The sequence below is a fragment of the Accipiter gentilis genome, chromosome 6, assembly GCF_929443795.1.
Source record: "Accipiter gentilis chromosome 6, bAccGen1.1, whole genome shotgun sequence".
In the NCBI taxonomy this organism is placed as follows: domain Eukaryota; kingdom Metazoa; phylum Chordata; class Aves; order Accipitriformes; family Accipitridae; genus Astur; species Astur gentilis.
In genome coordinates this window covers 18,873,502-18,891,621 of record NC_064885.1, presented here as the reverse complement: position 1 = coordinate 18,891,621, position 18,120 = coordinate 18,873,502, and the positions used below count along the sequence as shown (strand labels likewise).

The 18,120-nt window shown below is 45.2% G+C and overlaps 1 protein-coding gene across 6 annotated transcripts in view; it reads right to left on the bottom strand.

The window, feature by feature from the left end:
- The window catches only part of YEATS2 (YEATS domain containing 2), a 51,713-nt gene extending 34,444 nt beyond the window's left edge, over positions 1-17,269 (bottom strand). For 5 of the 6 annotated variants that reach the window (XM_049802184.1, XM_049802186.1, XM_049802187.1 and 2 more), the window contains exons 1-10: positions 17,196-17,269; positions 16,072-16,189; positions 12,899-12,996; positions 12,699-12,791; positions 9,378-9,620; positions 7,090-7,205; positions 5,764-5,925; positions 3,937-4,048; positions 2,379-2,423; positions 1,149-1,335 (exon numbers count right to left, since the gene is read on the bottom strand). In XM_049802184.1, coding sequence (XP_049658141.1) covers positions 1,149-1,335; positions 2,379-2,423; positions 3,937-4,048; positions 5,764-5,925; positions 7,090-7,205; positions 9,378-9,620; positions 12,699-12,791; positions 12,899-12,996; positions 16,072-16,171 — 1,156 coding nt within the window. In that variant the 5' untranslated portion in view covers positions 16,172-16,189; positions 17,196-17,269. Of the gene's footprint in view, positions 1-1,148; positions 1,336-2,378; positions 2,424-3,936; positions 4,049-5,763; positions 5,926-7,089; positions 7,206-9,377; positions 9,621-12,698; positions 12,792-12,898; positions 12,997-16,071; positions 16,190-16,398; positions 16,422-17,195 lie in introns of those variants that run through there. The other variant, XM_049802185.1, reaches the window with a different exon arrangement.
- Positions 17,270-18,120: the final 851 nt, after the last annotated feature.

Below are 18,120 nucleotides of genomic sequence, written 5' to 3'. Positions count from 1 at the left end.
ACTGCTCACCTAAAGGTACTGTGTAACTTCCTGTTTGAATAAAAAACCTGAGCATTTAAAATTTGGTTGCGTTTCTCCTTTTTTGGCCAAAAGAAAACACCACATTTGAACAGTGGACGTTCTTCTCACTGAGCCAGAACAACACCAGTGGCATCACAGCACCTACCAGAAAGCACACCATGCAAGACACCAGCTTAAAGCCATTCCTTGAACACAGGAGTGTCAGGATAAATCAAGAAAGGCATCAGACCATGTTGCATGTGACCATATTTTGAAATACAAAGTTACTGTTTCCAGCAAGTTTCTCACACTAAAACCTGCAAACCATAAAAGACACCCTTGTTTCTCAGCCCAGTGAACCAAGGTCTGTCGGGTAAGCCTTGACACCATATGTTTCAGAAAATAAAGCTAAATGCTAACAGAGGCACAGTTTCTCTTACTTCACACAAACTAAAAATCGTAACAGTGTGCCCAAGAGGCCAGCACTAGCTTGCTTCAGGCAATTCAAATGATCCTAAGGCATCAACTGCCCCATTGCAACAGGTGCTGCATTTCCTGAGCTTACAGAGGAAGGTGAGAATGAGACAGTGACGTGCACAGATGCCATCCCTCAGACAAACATACACAACTTTTTCATTCTCTGTTTTCAACAGCACAGTTATGTAGTCATTTTTGTTCCTCTCCCCCCGTCCCAGTCAACTCATGTTAGGCACCAACGTAAATAACTGAACACACCACTAGGCCAATTCCTTTTATATATACACAGTCCCCAAAACATTCAAACATTTAAAAAAACATCTGAAAACAGTCTGCCAAGAAAAAAAACTATAAGTGCAATTCGACAACCTTTTTTCCAACTACATCTGCTGCATAAAGCTCCATATTCACTGTTTAGCAAAACAAAGCCCACTCAACAAAATCGAGATTATAAAACACAAAAAAAACCCAAGAAACCCAAGCCCAAAACCCAAATAAACCGTAACAATTTCTGAATTACATTTCAGAGTACACTGAGGAAATGAACATCTGAGGTGAGCAAGGAGCAGGTAGCACTGGCAACCTTTAAAGCACAAGAACAATAAAGAGGAGGTATCCAGAAGAGCTGAAGTTCCAAGAACTCAAATTTCACCAACACCCATTCGCTCTACCTTTGTCCACAGAAGCATCTGGGCTGGAGTCCCGCAACTGTTTAATTGGTGAAGAAGCTTTGACTGGTGCTGGGATACCCAATGGCAGTGGTAAAGATGTAGGAACGTCAGAAAGGTCAGACTCTGAAGATTGGGAGAAAAGATACTCCTCGCCAAGGGAATGCCTATGCAGCTCCACATCCACTACCTTTCAGAAACAGGAGAAAGGACAACATTAATATTTGGCAGCCAGATAAAGATATAAAAACTGAAAACAACTATACCTTTTCTTTTTATTTTAATGTGTAGAAACCTCTCCCTCTCCTCCCCCCACCTCTGCATAACACTTCCAATCATTTCAGGGACACTTCCCAGAGGTCCAGCAGCACCTGAGCCAAGACAAAAATCTTGCAACATTAAACCCCTGCAGTAAAAGACGACATCTCTCAGTCCATGGGGAAATCTGAATAGCGAACACTGGAAGGAATACAGAGCCCAGCTCCAAGCATCCCACTAAGGGAAGGACTGCATAACCCCTTAGGGACAGGCACAAAACTGCAGCTTGCCTTTTCTGATAAGACTTTGAGAAACATACTATCTACTCTTCAAAAGGGTTCTTTAATCGCAGCAGACATCTCACATTAAAGTTTTCTCCAGAGACTGAAAAGCTGAAGTAATGCAATTTCACCTTAAAAATTTCCATTCACTACAGACAAGTGGAAAATAATAATAAAAAAATGTTTAGGGATATAGCAAACCATGAGTTATTAATTAATTAATTTCATATTAATTTTTAAGAGTTCATTTTCCATGAAGATACTGAATCTTGACAGACACAGAAACTTAGAAGTACTTGATATACTGCAAAATTTCAGCAGGATAATTCAGTGATCCCTTTAACTTAAATTCTTTATGCATGAGATCTGCAGCACATCAGAATGCAGATCAAGACATTTGGTACCAGAAGCTCCACAAAGAAATAAAAATTAAAACTGTAGTACAAGCTAAGTTATTTATGAAAGAAGAGCTGGAAACAGTCTCCTCTGAACTAGAAAGGAGAAAAAATGACTGTTGTCGTGAATAGTGACAGGGTGTCATAATGATTTACTTTAACAAGAGAACAAAAGGTACGTTCCAGAAATTGTGAAATCAAATGGGTCTGACTCTGTGCTTAGTCCCATATATCTTTCTCTTTTTAAACATCCTTAAGGGAATCAAAGTACAACACCCATCCACGACCGGGTGACTCACCGTTTCTGCGCCAAGTGTCTGCAGGCCCGTGTAGGTCCTGTCCAACTGGGTAAAACAATATTTAAATTAACTAGGGCAAAGTAATATATTAGCTAGAATTTACAATACAATTTGTTTGAAAGGAGTTGAAACTATATAAGTTGAGCAGCAGCACATCTAATTTTTTGAGGCCACAGGGTCAGAAATCTATGTGCTCTGTTAAATACCCTCTCTTCTGCAAAAAAGCCAACCATGGCCCAAAGCCCACACTGAAGCAGAAAGGAGCAAAAAAGCTGGAAGAAATGAGATTGTTGGGGAAATATTATTTCAGTCTAAGAGGAGTCTTTGAGGAGTGTCCTTTTGTATTCCTGACATCAATATAAGGAAATAATAATGAGAAAAACAGCAGAGATTTAAACTGACCAGCATGAAGGCTACATTTACACTATAATTTTTGATTAAATAACTGTTCACAGTGATTATCAGCTGATAGAAAGGCAGAAAATCCCAGAGGCATCTATTAAGATACCTATATAGAGAAGCTGGGTTTGACAGTCTTTCAGTGCCCCAGAGCTCAGGGGAAGACAGGCTGCAAGCCACGGAGGAGGGTTCAGCTCACTCCTATTGCTTCACAGCAGCCACAGGCTCAGTATGCGAACAGCAAAGATTTGCGGATTTAAGTTCTTGTGTGCCACAGACTGGCTCAGTTTTCTTCCGTAGGCTTGGCTTCTTTTGCTGCATAACGTCCACCATACTGTTACCAATTTCTCTGCAAGTTTTATCTCTCCAAATATATTTTACTCATCATCTGCATTAAATATCCCTAAGTTCCAGGGGAACATTTCTAACCTTCTCTACTATCTATATTTGGGGTTACAATGAGGTATCTACATTAGCATGAAATTCATTAATTCAGGCAGAGTTTAAATAAAACTAATCATGCTGCTCAAAGAAACCGGAAACTAAACCAGCTCAGGACTTAATTCTACTAATGCTAGGGACTACTAATTAAAAGGAAAACAAGAGCAATGGCCTAGTTTTCTAGGACTGCTGCATACTCTAAGTCCTATTGAGTGTCGCAGGACAGGTGAATGAGTGGAAAAAGAAGGCTCTCTTCAAAATGAAGGAGTGAACAGAGAATCTCAGCCCTGCCCACTCTAACAACAAAGATAATCTCTAGCCGATATGTGAAAGTGCTGAAGGAACAGAACAGATACAGCAATCACTTTACCAACAGAAAGAGAGCCCTGCAGCATCCTGTCAAGTTAAAGCCAGTGAGAGCATGATAAAAATCTCAAACTGTAGGGAAACAATAGGTAATGCTTTGCTGCTCTGAGCAGAATCAGTTTCGGCTTCTGCAAGGCTGGGTTCCTTGGCTGCCCCATCAACTCCAATACAGCCAAGGTAAGAGGCTTTCCTGGGTCTTTTTTGATTCTCCAGCTCAACTATTCATGTGCAATAGCCAGCAGGACATACACACAACAGAGAGATGCAGAAGCACATGCAAAAGTGGAGCCTCTTCTGATTATGTAAGAGACCTCATTTAATTGCCTTTCTCTCAAATATTTTGTTCAAATACCTTCAAATTGTGTATGATATCAATCCTCTTGTTCTGGGTATCCTTGAAGTGTATCTGGACTCTCACAGGAAATTCTCCCCAGCCTCTCCTGGTCAGGTGAAATGGAGGTTCTCTGGAAACAAATGGTGATTCACGTTTTGGATGCAGAAGTGGTATAGCTTTCATCTACCTTTTTCAGAAAGCCAAAGACTGCTTTTCTAGCTGACAACTAAAGCTATCTTCAGGCCTGCTATTCACCAGAGAGAATGCAATCACAGAAATGAGAATTTTATGGCTTTGGACAGCTGAAAACATACTTTTATTTTGCACAAGGGTACAGGGAAGAAAATGGTAAAACACTGTTGGATGAGAGAACACAAGAAACAAGCATCTTCAAAAAAACAAAAAAAAACCCCAAAAACCAACAAACAAAAAAAGAAGGCTGTGTAATGCCAAATGAAAAATACTTGTTTCAAAAAAACCCCAAGTCAGCTCCTAGGACACAGCTGCAAGATGAGTTTTCCATGCAGCATTTTGCAATTGCTCTCTGCTATTCCCTATCTAGTAGCAAGAAGGCACGCACTTCATATAGCATTAAAAGAACAACACACACACAACAAGGAAAAGCTAACTCAACCACCGTCATTCTCCAAGCTGAAAAAGAAGGGTGTATTTCTAACATTTACCCTTACTTTGTTTGTACTTCAGCTTGTTGTTATTTGTAAATCTCAAATGTGGTTTTGCAACAAAACAAAACAGAAGAGGTTTAAAGGCTATATTAAGTCCAGAACAATGACTGGGACCATGCAAGGAGAAATCAATTAACCAGATGGGACTAAAACATAAGACAAACAGCACTGACATCAGATACTGGAAACTGAGAAAGGCAGAAAAAGACAGCAGTCAAGTGTAATTTAGTATGTTAGACAAGAAATACAAAGGAGTTTGCTTTCGTACTGCTCAGGGTTGCCTTCTCAGAAACATTACTGAACCATACCAACACTTATCTCAGATAAGTCTTTCTGGAGTTGCCTTTCAGTATTTTAATTTTGCCAGAATTAAGTTGCCATTCTGTACCTTGGCAGTCTCTCCACCCTCCTCAAGGAGGCAGCTGAACATCCTGTGGAGAATAATTTCTTTGGGAAGACACAAAGTAGTTTGAAGGCATCCTCCCACTATCTTGTCCCAAGGAGTGAGAATGAAAGATTGACAGGACATTTCCCTGCAGCAGTCAACAAAGAACCAACCCCGCTCATCTCATCAGGGTCACAGCTTTGAATACAGGTCTGGGAGAGGACAGAGAAGCTCCCCTTTCTGTAGCACCAGCACCATTACACTGATGGGAAATTTCTTTAAGCATGAAGCCAACACCACTGATCTCACTACAGTGGAGAAATATTTGGGAGAGGGATAAAATTTCTTGCCCAAACTAACATGTGCCATTAAAACTACGGGCACAATAGCTGAAACTCCTTGTTCTTTTCCACAGTGGAATGGATGGGAGGTAGAAAACACCTCTTTTGGCAACAGAAGTCTAACCTGCACAGCAGACAGCATAACACATACAGGAGATGCACAAACTCGCATGAATAACATGAAATTCAACAGCTGAATGCTTTTTCTCAGTAGGAAATTAAAAATAAAAAACCAAACTGTTTGGCACATTTGCTACATAAAAACTAATTTATTTTTAATATTATTTTGCAGTAAGTCAAGCCAAGCCGGAGGTTAAAGACAGACATGGAATACTAAACCAGGAAAATAAGTTGCTAACTTTCTAAGAAACTTGGCACTGTAAGCCTGGCAAGCATAAAGACTGGAAGAGTGACTGGAGTAATTCCTTATTACCTCACTTCTACCAGGTCATTAGGTTTGTAACTGGGATGGAGAAAGAACCAAACTTTCTTGACAAAATGATTTATGCTGGGTTCTCTCCGAGAGCCTCGGACATACACCATCCATTTGTGGGTCGACTGATCATTTTCTTCTCTCTTGTCAGGGGGAATGTACCTAGCAAAGAAGTTAAAAAACAAGCACAGGATAAAAATCCCAAATAGACAAATACCACAAAAAGTTATTTCAGGAAAGATCAGTCAAAAAAAATTGGGGATGGTAAAATGCCTATGTGAACCTTGCCCCCTGTACAGTTCTGCTCATTATTCCTTACTCTTGACAGTTCATCCAGAAACAGATACAGCTCCCATAGTCTAGTCTATGCTTCTAACACGTTTCCTCTATTTTAGTGCACGACTGCCATATGAAATTTGTCCATTTAAACATTTGGCTTTTAATTAGGAAGACTTCATATTAACATTCTACCACTGCCAAATCCCTTTCCCCACCTTATTCTGATATGAGGAAGCAAAACCACACCAGAACATAACATCAGCAACTCTGCTACCATATATACAAGAGACTCCAATTCTTCTTATAATTTTTTAAGAAACTTCATGGTCAATACTTGGTTCCGGGTCCAGGCTTATGCAGATTTTCAAGATGCAATTCTAACACTGCAAGTCTTGTCAGCAAAGTTTGCTACTTTCTATGCAAGAGGAAAAGACTGACTTGAGTAGTGCAAGGGTGGAGAGTTAAAACCTGGACTCATCCATAGTTTCCTAAAATGAATGCCTTTCTTCACTGATTTCATCAAAGTTCAAAAGTTATGCGTATTCACCTGTCTTAAACAGTTTTGGAAAAAAAATTATAAATAAAAACTGTACTAATTAATTTCTTCAGACTATGCTGGACTTTCACAATTTTCCTCCTTCTGGTGTTGGGGGTTTTGGTTTGGGGTTTTTTGTTATTTGTTTAAAAAACCCACATCATGCCTATGGACACATTGAATTAGCCATTAGGACAGCCTGCTTTTCCAAATTTTCAGGGAAAAACTTGGGATTTCTAACTGGTCAGAAAAGGCTGAAAAGACTCCCCTTGAGACAAACAGATCTTAAAACCTCCATATACATATATATAAAAACCCACTGCTAAAACACCTGTTCCTGCCACAAAAAACTCATGCAGACACTCAAGGAGGGCAGCCTTGGGTACAGTGATCATTCAAGTGCAATACCTCACATTGTGACAGCCTAGCAATTTTATTTGTCTCCTAATTTTAACCTCCTATTCCATTTAATCCTGAAATAAAGGACCATCCTTCAAACTCTGGATACTAACTTGGAGACGTTGCCAACCACAATTGTTTTCTTCACATAAAGCCGTGAAGTTTCATCATTTAACAGTCCAGCATTTCGTTGTCCTGGTTTTTGAGAGCTTGAAACACTCGAACTGTCCTGAGGGTAGGGGAAGAAAAAAAACAGGGAAACAAAAAACCAAACATTCCTCTTCAACATCATTTTGTTTGGTGCTAGAAAAGTAAGGTGGTGTTAAAAAAAGTAAACCTGCATAGTTAAATGAGAGACCAACAATGAATCATCCCTAAAAATACTCAAATTGCTATCTAGGCATGTTTAAGCAACTCAGGCACTCAACAATGATATACTACCTAGCTAAGTGTACTCTGCATGGCTTAACCGAGCATACATTATGTGACACACCATGGATCTGAGCCATGATTTCAGCTTGGGTTTCAAAAGCACTGCCGCTGCACTATCTGAAAAAAATCAAGCACTGCTAGAGCAGCATCACGTTGGTCACTAACCAGAAACAAATCTAAATCTCCCATGAGTGGCTTCTGAAAATCTAATCTTTCTCATTTCCAGCCTCTGCTGCTTTGAGGGACTCCAGTGCTGCTTCATGGTGAAGAACTGAGGCTGGGCTTGAGACAAGAGTTCAGTTCCAACTCAACAGGGACAGTAGTCAGCCATACCATGTCACTGACATCCAGATAAGTCTACAAATCCATTACAATACCTAAGGCACAACAAATCCAGCCTAAGCAACGTTATAACACAGCCTTGGCTATTAAGCAGTGGCCAAGATTCCCTGGCAAAACGAAGACATGACCATCCACAGTGCCAACGCAGGCTGCACTGTCATTTGCATGACAGTGAGAGGCTTTTCTACGACTCTGTTGGATAAAGCAGCTGTCCAAAGAATAAGGGACTGCCATCCTCTCATGAACAACAGAGTCAATACTACAGCTTCCCAGATCACACTCCACTGAACATTCGTCAAACAAGGGTCAGTGTGGGGACCAGTGGATCCACTAGGAACCACTACACCTCCTCTGTTAAGTCAGTGATGCCCCAAACCGGGGCAAGGAGCCACAGAAGGCTGGGATGGCTCCTCATCGCTCCCTCAGCCACCTCCGAGTCATGCGCTGTGTTGGTTAAAGATGTACCAACATGCTACACCAAAGCAATACAACTGCTCCATCACTGCCCCCAGTGCAGAAACAAGTTATATTGGTCTGACGGTTTACGATATAGGTGGGTCCACATTACATATTGTGTATCTGCCTTCAGCTACAGACCCTAGACAGGGTTTCAGCAAACTGCAGCCCTGTTATCAAGGGTGTCATGCTGCTCAACAGAGGCAGAATTATTGCTCTTTCTGCCACATATTATTGCAACTTGTTCAGTTGCAGAATGCAGTCATATGCAATGAGATATACCCATCCCTGGTTTGGGTTAGAGGCTGTACTCCTCTGGCAGGCCTGACAGCTTAAAGGCAAATTTCACCTGCACCCAGTGAGAGAGCCTCCCAGGTGGAGCTAACTGCAGCAACAGGTGAAGCATTTCCATAGCTGCACGGCGAGCCATAAAGCCAATGGATCCAGATGAAAAATAACCCAGGAAAAAGTATGGGAGAACAATGAAAAAAGGTATTTTTAACCTGGGTCAGTTTGGTTCAGTTAAGCAAACAGTGATATTAGCACAATAGCAAGCAGCGCCACCAAGACAAAAACAACTCAAACTATGCACCCAGGCTCTACCAGCTCACACTCCCAGGGTGAACTAATCCACTGGTGTCACGATGTTGTCACCACAGGCTGCTGAGGAGGCCAAACCCCAAACCCCAGTGGTTCAACCACTCTAAGCAATGCAGTCCCCATGGGCACCCAGGGCCAGGCAGCGGCATCAATTCTTAGAAACACTGCTAAGAATGACACATCTTGCTCTTCTCTCCAGGCTCTACCCTTTCTGGCCTGACTTCCATCTGCACAGCAAAACCCTTTGCTCAAGCTGTGAAATGCCTCCTTCCCCAGAGGCTACCAACCAAGATAGCCGCAGATAGCTGTGCTAATAATAACACTACCACTGCTGCCTAGCTGACCTCTCTGTTGGGCAAGACTGAGTTAAGAGGAGTTACCCAAGTTACATACACTTCAGTTAGCCTTAGAGCAAAGCCAGGCTGAAAGAGTGGGAGCAAGCGGTTGGAGAGGGTAAGAAACAGATCTTCAGCAAGGTGCGTGAAAACATGAAGAGCTCCTGGTGCCAGCACTGAGTCCAGACAGAGCACACACCTCCAACAACGTGACCACCACTCGAGTTTTACTTTACCCGGCCAGTATTTCTGCTCTGTCTCTGGTCCAGGCTGTTTGTCAGCTGCTCGTCTGCATCTAAGTTGCCATTGTCTTTGTCCAGGAGAAAGTCATTATGCTGAGAGAGTGAGTCGCTCTCGGAGTGGTTGGCAGATGGAGTGTCTGAGCCCTGGTTAGCTGGAGATGACGATCTAGAGGGCGACTCCAAGAATTTCTTGATTGAAGGGTGATTAAGAACTGTCGCATCACATGACCTGGTCCCCTGCAACAAAGAGGTCAGGCAGATCCGGTCACTATTTCCCTGCAGCCCAGATGAAAACAAAGCTGTGCCAGAAGAGAAAAAGTCAGTGTATGAAGAAGAGCAAATATTTAATCAGCTGCCCTGCAGGAAAAACATATGCTGCAGAAGATAAAAGCTTAAACCAGTTCTACAGAAACAGCACCCCAAATTGATTCTGTTCCTTTAGACCTTTTGATCTCAGAAACCCACCTGGTTTTGGAAAGGAGGACTGCAGCCGACTCAAGTACCTATAATGCCCCTTTGAAAATAACATCTCCCTTCCCGTGCAGATACCTATGGTCTCTTACCATACACAGAAAGGCCACAGCTGCCCAATTCTTGCAGGCAAGCAGGGTAAGTAAATGCATCAGGCTCTTTAGTTTTGATACTCACTGGCAGTCTTGTCAATGCCTATGAGGCAAGCTACATGTGTATTAGCACCCTGTCTGCTCCCAAAGCTCAATGGAGGATAAAGAATAATGTGCTTAGGCACGCTTGCAAACTTTCCTCAAAACGGACACCTTAGAGCTAATCTTAGATCCTCCCAAACCCGGAAGGTGGAGGATGGAGCAGGGGAGTGTTTAAATCTCTCTTGTTTTTTTCACTACTGTGACAAAGGCCTTTTTTTTTTTTTCCTCCTGTATTTGCTTTTAACCTCAGAAGCAGCAAGGAAAACACCCATCACTCAAAGCAAGTCTCCCTCGGCCACTTCTCCTTCCAGCCACCGGTCCTCCCTGTCACCTTGGTTTGATGGTGAAGCAAGTCAGCAGCAACATCCCTCTGCCAGCAGCAGAGCACTGTCAGATAGCCTCACTCCAGCTCCTGAAGCCACAGACTCACCCTAGAGTTGCACTGACAGCTTTTTTTGCAGGCAGTACCAGCTGAAAGAGGCTTTCTTCTTCCCTGCCCAAACCACCCGGATCAGCCAGGCTGGCACAATTATTCATGGGGAAGGGGCAGGTCACAAAAAAAACAAATCAAGAAACTGATTTGGGATTTTTTTGTTGTTGTTTGGTTGGGTTTTGTTGGGTTTGTTTGGCTTTTTATTCTCTTTTGCAGGGTTATTTTTAATACACGTAAATTCCCTGATCCAAAATTCTGCCAACGGGATGGAGGGGGTGGCATGGGGACAGACACCAGCAGCATATGGAGCAGCAGAACTGCCCTCGAGAGGTGGTAGCAGGAGTGGAGTTAAACATTATCCCACCTTGGACTTTAAAGGTTCATTTGTTTCTTTCCAATTACCAACTCTCAATTACCTACTTAGAAGAGTTATATTCATATATCCAACAGTGGGGACACACATACAACATCACCAAAAAAACCCCCACCAAACCAAACCAAACTACCACTAAGAACCAATTTGTTTTGGTTTGTTTTTTATCTCTAGTCAAGTAAAATGACCAACACCTTGTCCACTAATTTGTGGGAAAATGTAATAAACTGTAATCATACAGAATCACAAGCCTCAAAACCCAGCAGCACTGGGTTGAAGAACTGTTTATATTTATGAGAACAGGATAAGAATTTGCAAATCATCTTCTTAGAAGTTCTGAATTAAACTACAATGACTCCCATTCTACCAGAAGCAGAAACAAGACAACCATTCACTGCCAAGTTAAACATACATTAATCACACATTAAAAATAGACAGCAAAGAAAACTGAAACCAGTAACAATTTCAAAATAAAGAGAGAATTGATTTAGCCTGCACGCAAATCAGGACTTTTAGAAAAAACTAAAAATGCAACCAAAGGTACAGCTACAGTAGCCAGAAGCTCATAAAAACTACAGGAAAACTAAACAAAGCAAGGATGCACCATTAAGTCTTGTGAATACTTTGAAACAATTATAAAAGTTGTTATTTCTGGCAAGTGTGAAAATCAGCAAGGAAAAAACAAACACCCAGCATGGCAGTACAAGTAAAGAACAGGGGACAGTACAGCTCTTGCTGACACATGATGACATTGGATAAAAGCACTTTCAAAGATCAGAACCTAGCTCACATTCCTCAGCCGCCTACACAAAAATTAAGGGGCAGAAGAGGGATCTCCAAGCCTCCCAATACTAACATAACCTTTTTCAACTCCAGTTGATCAACTCATGTTCAGTGAAGGGGAAAAAAAACAGCTGGACCTTTCTGGTTTTACCTTATTCCAAGGCTTCTGGAAATCACAAGAGGAAAACCAGGAGTAGCAGTGAGAGCCACTGCTTGGAAAAGAAATTTTCATGGGACTAGAGTAAAATCCAGGTTTGCAGCACCCATCTACAGCTTCCAAAAATCAGGTCAGATCTTTGCTGGAAATCAGATCAACACCCTGAATTGAAAAGATCGTAACTAAATACCTACAATAATAGCGAACTACACGTCAACTGGGAGTCTGCATGAGTCATGAACACCCTGCAATTACCAGCCCATTAATGACAAAATGCTCAGAACTGGGGTTTAACTAATAGCATTTGGGGTTTTTTTAATTTCCTTGTGAATTTTCAGTCTCTCTCTGGTATCTTCTCGATTTACCTCCTGCTTTACTGCCACCATCAGTTCACCAAACCATTTACAGACTGGCTGCCAGGATAAAGGGAGGACTGTTTCATGGCACTACCCAAGCAAGAAATCCTGATTTTTTTTAATTCCCCCCCCCCCCCCCCCCCAAGAAGTTCCAAACCCCATCTGCTTCCACTTTCCTCCTGTGAAACAGGAAAACTTTCCTCACTTTTCAGGGCTTTGCAAGGGTAAACTGTGCAGTGTGTGAGAGGCAAGGTGCTCTCATGCAAGAACTGATGGAAAAAAAAAATGCAAAGTATTTCAGAAACCAGAACCAAGGGCTGCTGAATGACTTCTCAACTGCTCCTTGAAGACTGGTCTTTCCCAAGTACCTGAGGCCCAGCTGGTGATGCACAGGTCTCCTCTCCGACTGCCACCCCATTTGCAGTTCATATTCCACCATTTGAGGAAATCACATCTCAAAACCAAACATCAGCTGAATAACCAGTGAACTACACATCTTCCTTTGCAAATATTCCCTAAAGTCTTATTATTCCCAAAGTAATTTTTACCTCTCCAGCTTTAAGGAGACCAGCAGACGCGTAATAGTTAGCCACAATACAGGCACGCAGTTTATCCATCATCCTTCTTGCTTCAATCAGGCGCTATAAAAAGAAGAGGTAACATATAGTAACGGATAACTGCTGCAGCAATTGCCCCACACCACGGTACACCAGGATCTTATGTATTTTTAAGAACAAAACCTTGATACCTGATCTATAACTTCAATTTCATGTTCTTTACTCTTCATTTCGACAGCAAACTGTTCTTTTATAATTGCCTCAATCTTCTGCACAGCAACATCTCGAGCTGTACAAGGCCACATATGGAAAATAAAGAAGAAGGAAGTATTTATATTTCTGGTTTTGAGGCTTTATTTGAAAACATAAAGATGAAAATCATTATGGAGGGAGAATTGAAGGGATAATACACACACAAAAAAGGGAAGGATCATTTTTCTGCAAAGGAAAGTAATTTGCCTTAACAAAAACCACATGTATCTTTAAAAGCTGGCTTATGTAGAGAGCTATTTTTTTCCTTTTTACATCTGAGATGACAAATAACAGAAGATGGAAGAACAGGACCAGTTTGTTTACTTCTGTCTCAGTAAAGCTGTAAACAGTAAAAGGAAAACTCAAATGTGCTTATGGCCAAGTGCAGTTACCACTGCAATTGTGCAGGAGTATGCTGGAACACTATGTACATTTTTCTGCTCTCTTTGGCCCGATTCATATCCAGGAAATTTACACCACTTCATGCAGCAATAATAAGGCAAACTAATACTTTATATGTTCAGCACTGGCACAAAGTGCAGCCTGCTCTGGCATGCCTACAAACCTTTTATTACCCACAAAGGAAACTACACTATCGAAAGCTGCTCTACCTCTTACAAAATCCTCTTCCAGCACGGCAGTCAAAAAATTTTAGCCTTTCAGCAGGAGTTTATTGACCTTGGTGGAAAGCATGTAGTTTAATATTTCAAACTGTGCAAATACCTTATGGCAAATTAGCAGCTAAGAACTAAATTGGCATCTTGCTGTTTTTTTCTAGAACATGTATAAACATAGAAGGAACAATTCTTTTTGCCCTACAACTACCATAGACTTTAATATTGCCCTTCCTTTAAGTCACCTCTGTTATATCAAAGGGGTTCAAAGAACATCTGTTTTTATCAAGTTCTAAGCAAGAACTTGGAAAAGCAGGTATTGTACTTCTAGAAGCAAGCCTGGAAAAGGTCCTCCTGCCAGCATCAGAAGTACAGTGACCTCACTGCAAAGCAGATCAGAGAAACAGCCTGGGTTCCTCTGTAAAAAAATCTCACATTGTTTCTATGTGGAATAGGAGGCATCAGCACCAAGACTTTGTTTTGAGCTTCAGAGGAAGCATTTATTTTACTAAAGGGTATATATCTGAAGAGGTTTCTTTACTCTTTCTATTGGGATATTAGGAATCAAAAGCAAGTCAAAACTTTGCTGGTATGTTCCAGCTAGTATACATGATTTTACTGTCTGATCCGGTACCTACCGCAGGAGTAAGGCAACTGATGCTTCTATATGCAACGGAGGTATCCTAAATATTTTTACTTATTTCCAGATACCCGAATGCATATGTTCTAGGACAAGAAATAGTTCAAGCCTACATTAAAACAGAATTATGGTTGAATCTGTATGAGTAATGCAATATGAAAAACCCGAGGGGTATAATTTTCCTCCAGCCATGAACACCATGCCTAGGAAATTCACATGTAAGGCCACACTTAAAATAAACCTAAACAGATTAAGGTATGAGATGTACAGTTCAGACAGGGACAACTGCATGTCTCCCCAAGACTGATGCCGCGCAACACCAGCATTATGACAATTAAAGCACTTCAGGATTTGTGGTTATATTACAGATGCTTTTAAAAACACTTTATTTTCATATTTTCCCAGCTTAGCGTCAACCACAGCCCCTAATTAAGATCATGTTAGTGAAATTTGTATACTTAAGGAATTCTTGTATCAAAAGCTGGAGATCTTCCACGAGAGGAAGAAAGAAGTCAGTTTGGAGGAATCACCTGAACAGAAAGTTCACTTTGGCAAGGACAGTTTTCCAAGGCCCTGAGACTTTGACTGCCAATTATTAAGACCTTCTGAAAAGTTGCTTCAGAAGTGGATTAAAAACCTGTCTGCAGTCCCCAGGACACTCAACCACAGAGGGTGGCGATATTTGGCAGCCAGGCAGGGCAGGCAGCTGGGAGTGGTGATGCTCTTCTGCCATGGCCAGCTGCAGCACAGATCCACTGTCAGGGCCCCTAACTGGCCTGGCAGACAGGAGCTGCCCAGCAACACATTCAACCCAGAGTTCAGCCTCCTCAGATTTGCCCAGCTCTACGCCATCCTCCAAAACATCACCTGAGAAGTCCTCATCTGTCCATCTCCAACTGCCAGCTCCAGCATCCTGCTCTGTTCCTGGATCTTCTTCAGATCCCATAGCCAGCTTCGGTTTTCTCACCTCCCTGTTCATCAGCTCCTCCCACCACGATCCTCTCACTAGCTGTGCTACGGCAAAAATCACTAGCCTACTCCCTGTCCCAGGGCAAGAAGCTCTACTCTCATTTGCCCAGAGATGACTGCAACCTGTCCCAGGCACCCTGCCAACAGGCTGGTTCCCAAAGCAAGCATATCTGAGTTGTGCCAAACGTAAACCTATTCATCCAGCTACTCTCTCTACTACACTTCTTTATCCATCTTTCCTTCAGCAGGTAGCTGCTCCTCCGCTTCCCTTGCATCTTTCAAAGCTCCTTCCTTCTCCCTAACTTATCCCTTCTACACTGCTCAGTTTCACTTTATCTGCCTACTCGTGCAAACATTTGTCATCTTCCAAGAGCCAGTCTACCTACTGCAGGGTCACGGATTCCTTTTACCCCTACTGCAGCCATGGATTTCCCGCCTCCTGCTATACTGCAACCTGTATCCTCCAAAATGTAAACACACTGCCAATCTTTCTGGAAGCAGACTTCAACTGCAGAACAGATGCACAGGTCGGGGCACACCTCGGCATGGGTAACTGCTGGGAAGATGCACTGGCAAATACTTCAGCAAGCAACAGGAACCAAAGCACACGGCTGGGGCCCTGGAGAGCTCGTGCTCTAGCTGCTATCATGCACCAAAGTCTGCATCCTCACGCCTTGCTTACGGTTCCGCTAGCAGGTAGGAATGGCTCCATGTACGACAATCACATCTTCATGTGGCTATACAGAGGTATCACTAACTTCCCTGCTCAATTTCTGCCCTTTGACCCGTTAGCTCCTACCCCAGTCCTTTCCTGACCTGTTTGCAGCATGCACATCCACAGCATTTCTGATTCCACCTGGGAGATCCCTTCAGTTCAGGCAGTTCCTACCTGACTGTTCGGCTGCTTTGTGACGTTTGTTGGGATGCGTGATGGTGATCTCCTCATAGTCAGGGTCCTTCTCCGCGATCACTCTCTTGATCCCAGACATGTTCTCTCTGCTGCTCCGCTAAGAGTGAAAATAAAAGCATTAACGTCACCCACAGCAACCTTCTGGTCAGGCTCTCACGGTGAGGAGGCCCGCGGTGCACCTCCTGAAAGAGCCAGGACACCTCCTTCCCCGGTTGCTACAGATTAACCCACAGCTGCAAAGCTCGGAGCTGGTCCCGTTCTGTACCGTCCAGTAGCCTCAACTGCCTCCTGACCGCCGAAGCTCACCACAGCCCGTGCGCGTCGACCCACGGCGCTGCTGCAATGGCGAACCACCGCCCGCTGAAGCACAGCGACCCCCGTGCGCCCCTGCCAGCGAGCTCTGCGCCGGGATCCCCGAGGACGGACACCCGGCTGTGGTCCGATGGGCGACTTCGGGGTTCCCCTCAGCACAGGCACCGCCACCTCCGGCAGGCGCTCGGAAGGGGGAACGCTGCGGTCATCGCCCAGCCGGCAGCTCCAACGATCCGCACCCCAAATACGCGGGGAGACACCGCGGCACCGCGCCCTCGCCTGCGGAGCCGGACGCGCACAGGTGCCTCGGCACCAACCCGCGTCCTCGCTGGGCTGCTTGGCTTCCCCCCCTCCGAGAACTCTTTAACCCGAACCACGGGAAGCGGGGTGCACCGCGTCCCCACCGCCTGCGCGCCCCCTCTGAGGCGGGAGGCCCCCAGCGCAGCCCGTCCCTGCCGTGCCCAGGAGGGCCGCCGCCACCATCCCCGGCCTTCCCGCCGCCGCCGCCGCGAGGCAGGAGCCGGAGACGCGAGGTACAGCCGAGGCCGCGCCAGGCCCGGCGCTCCAGGGGAGCCCCGCGGCGGCAGGGCAGAGCAGGGCAGGGCCGGGCCCGGCCCGCGCGCTGCCGGTGCCGGGACGCCCCGGGGACGCGGGGGGCGGGGCAGTCCCCGCGCGGCCGGGCCCACGTGCGCGGCCGGCGCCGCTCCCCTCCCCCCGCCCGCGCACACAAAGCCGCCGCCGTGGCCGCGCGCTCCTCCCCCTCCCCCCCCGCCGCCCGCCCCGCCGCTCACCCGCGCTCCGCCGCGCGCCGCCCGGCCCCGCCGCCGCCTGCACCGGCCGCCCCCGCCCGCCGCCCCGGGGCGCTCAGCGGCGGCCCCCGCCGCCCCGCCCCGCCGCCGCCGCCGCCGCCGACGCCAGCAGCAACGCCGCCGCCATGAGCGCAGGGCCGTGTGCCTGGCTGCCCGTCAGCCGCCGGGGCGGGGCCCGCGCAGGCGGACAGCGGCGGAGGGGCGGGGCGGGGCCGGAGACCGCCCCGGGGCGGGGGGGGGGCGGGGCGCACCTGCCGCCGCGGGCAGGTGCCGCCTCACCGGGAGGCGGCGGGCAGCGCGGGGCCGGGCCGGTTCCCGAGCGGAGGAGGAGAGGAAGGAGCGGGGGGGGGGAGGCCCTCAGGCGAGGGTCGCCGAACCGGGGTCGCTGGTGCTGTGGAGACCCGACCGCGCCTTCTTCAGCGTTGGGTGCGGAGGTAACGAACGGTTCGTGGGCAGCCATTTACCCTCAACGCCGGAAAACCCCCCGAGATTAGGGACGCTGTGATGTTTCCGTTTAGGTATATCAATGTATTGGCCTAATCCTGATTTACTGGGTGAAACAACCTTACTTCAGTAAGTAATAAAACTTGAGGAAGACATCTTAACACAGAAGATACTCAACAAAAGGAGGATGATTAGAAAAAAAACCAAAAGCCAAGGAACGAGGCACAGACTGACAGAAATGCAAGATTACCAACAGCCCACAAGAAGTGCACAGGAGCACCGTGTCACCTCAGGACGGGGATGGCGGCCCCAGCCCGCTCCCGCGTGTTGTGCACACAAGGTCCGCTGAAGGGAGTTTTTGCATTGGTCTCACTAAAGACAGGCTTCCAAAAAATCTTATACCATGCTTACTACTCACCATATACCATGGTACTATTCAGAGTCTCTCAGATGACAGCTAAAA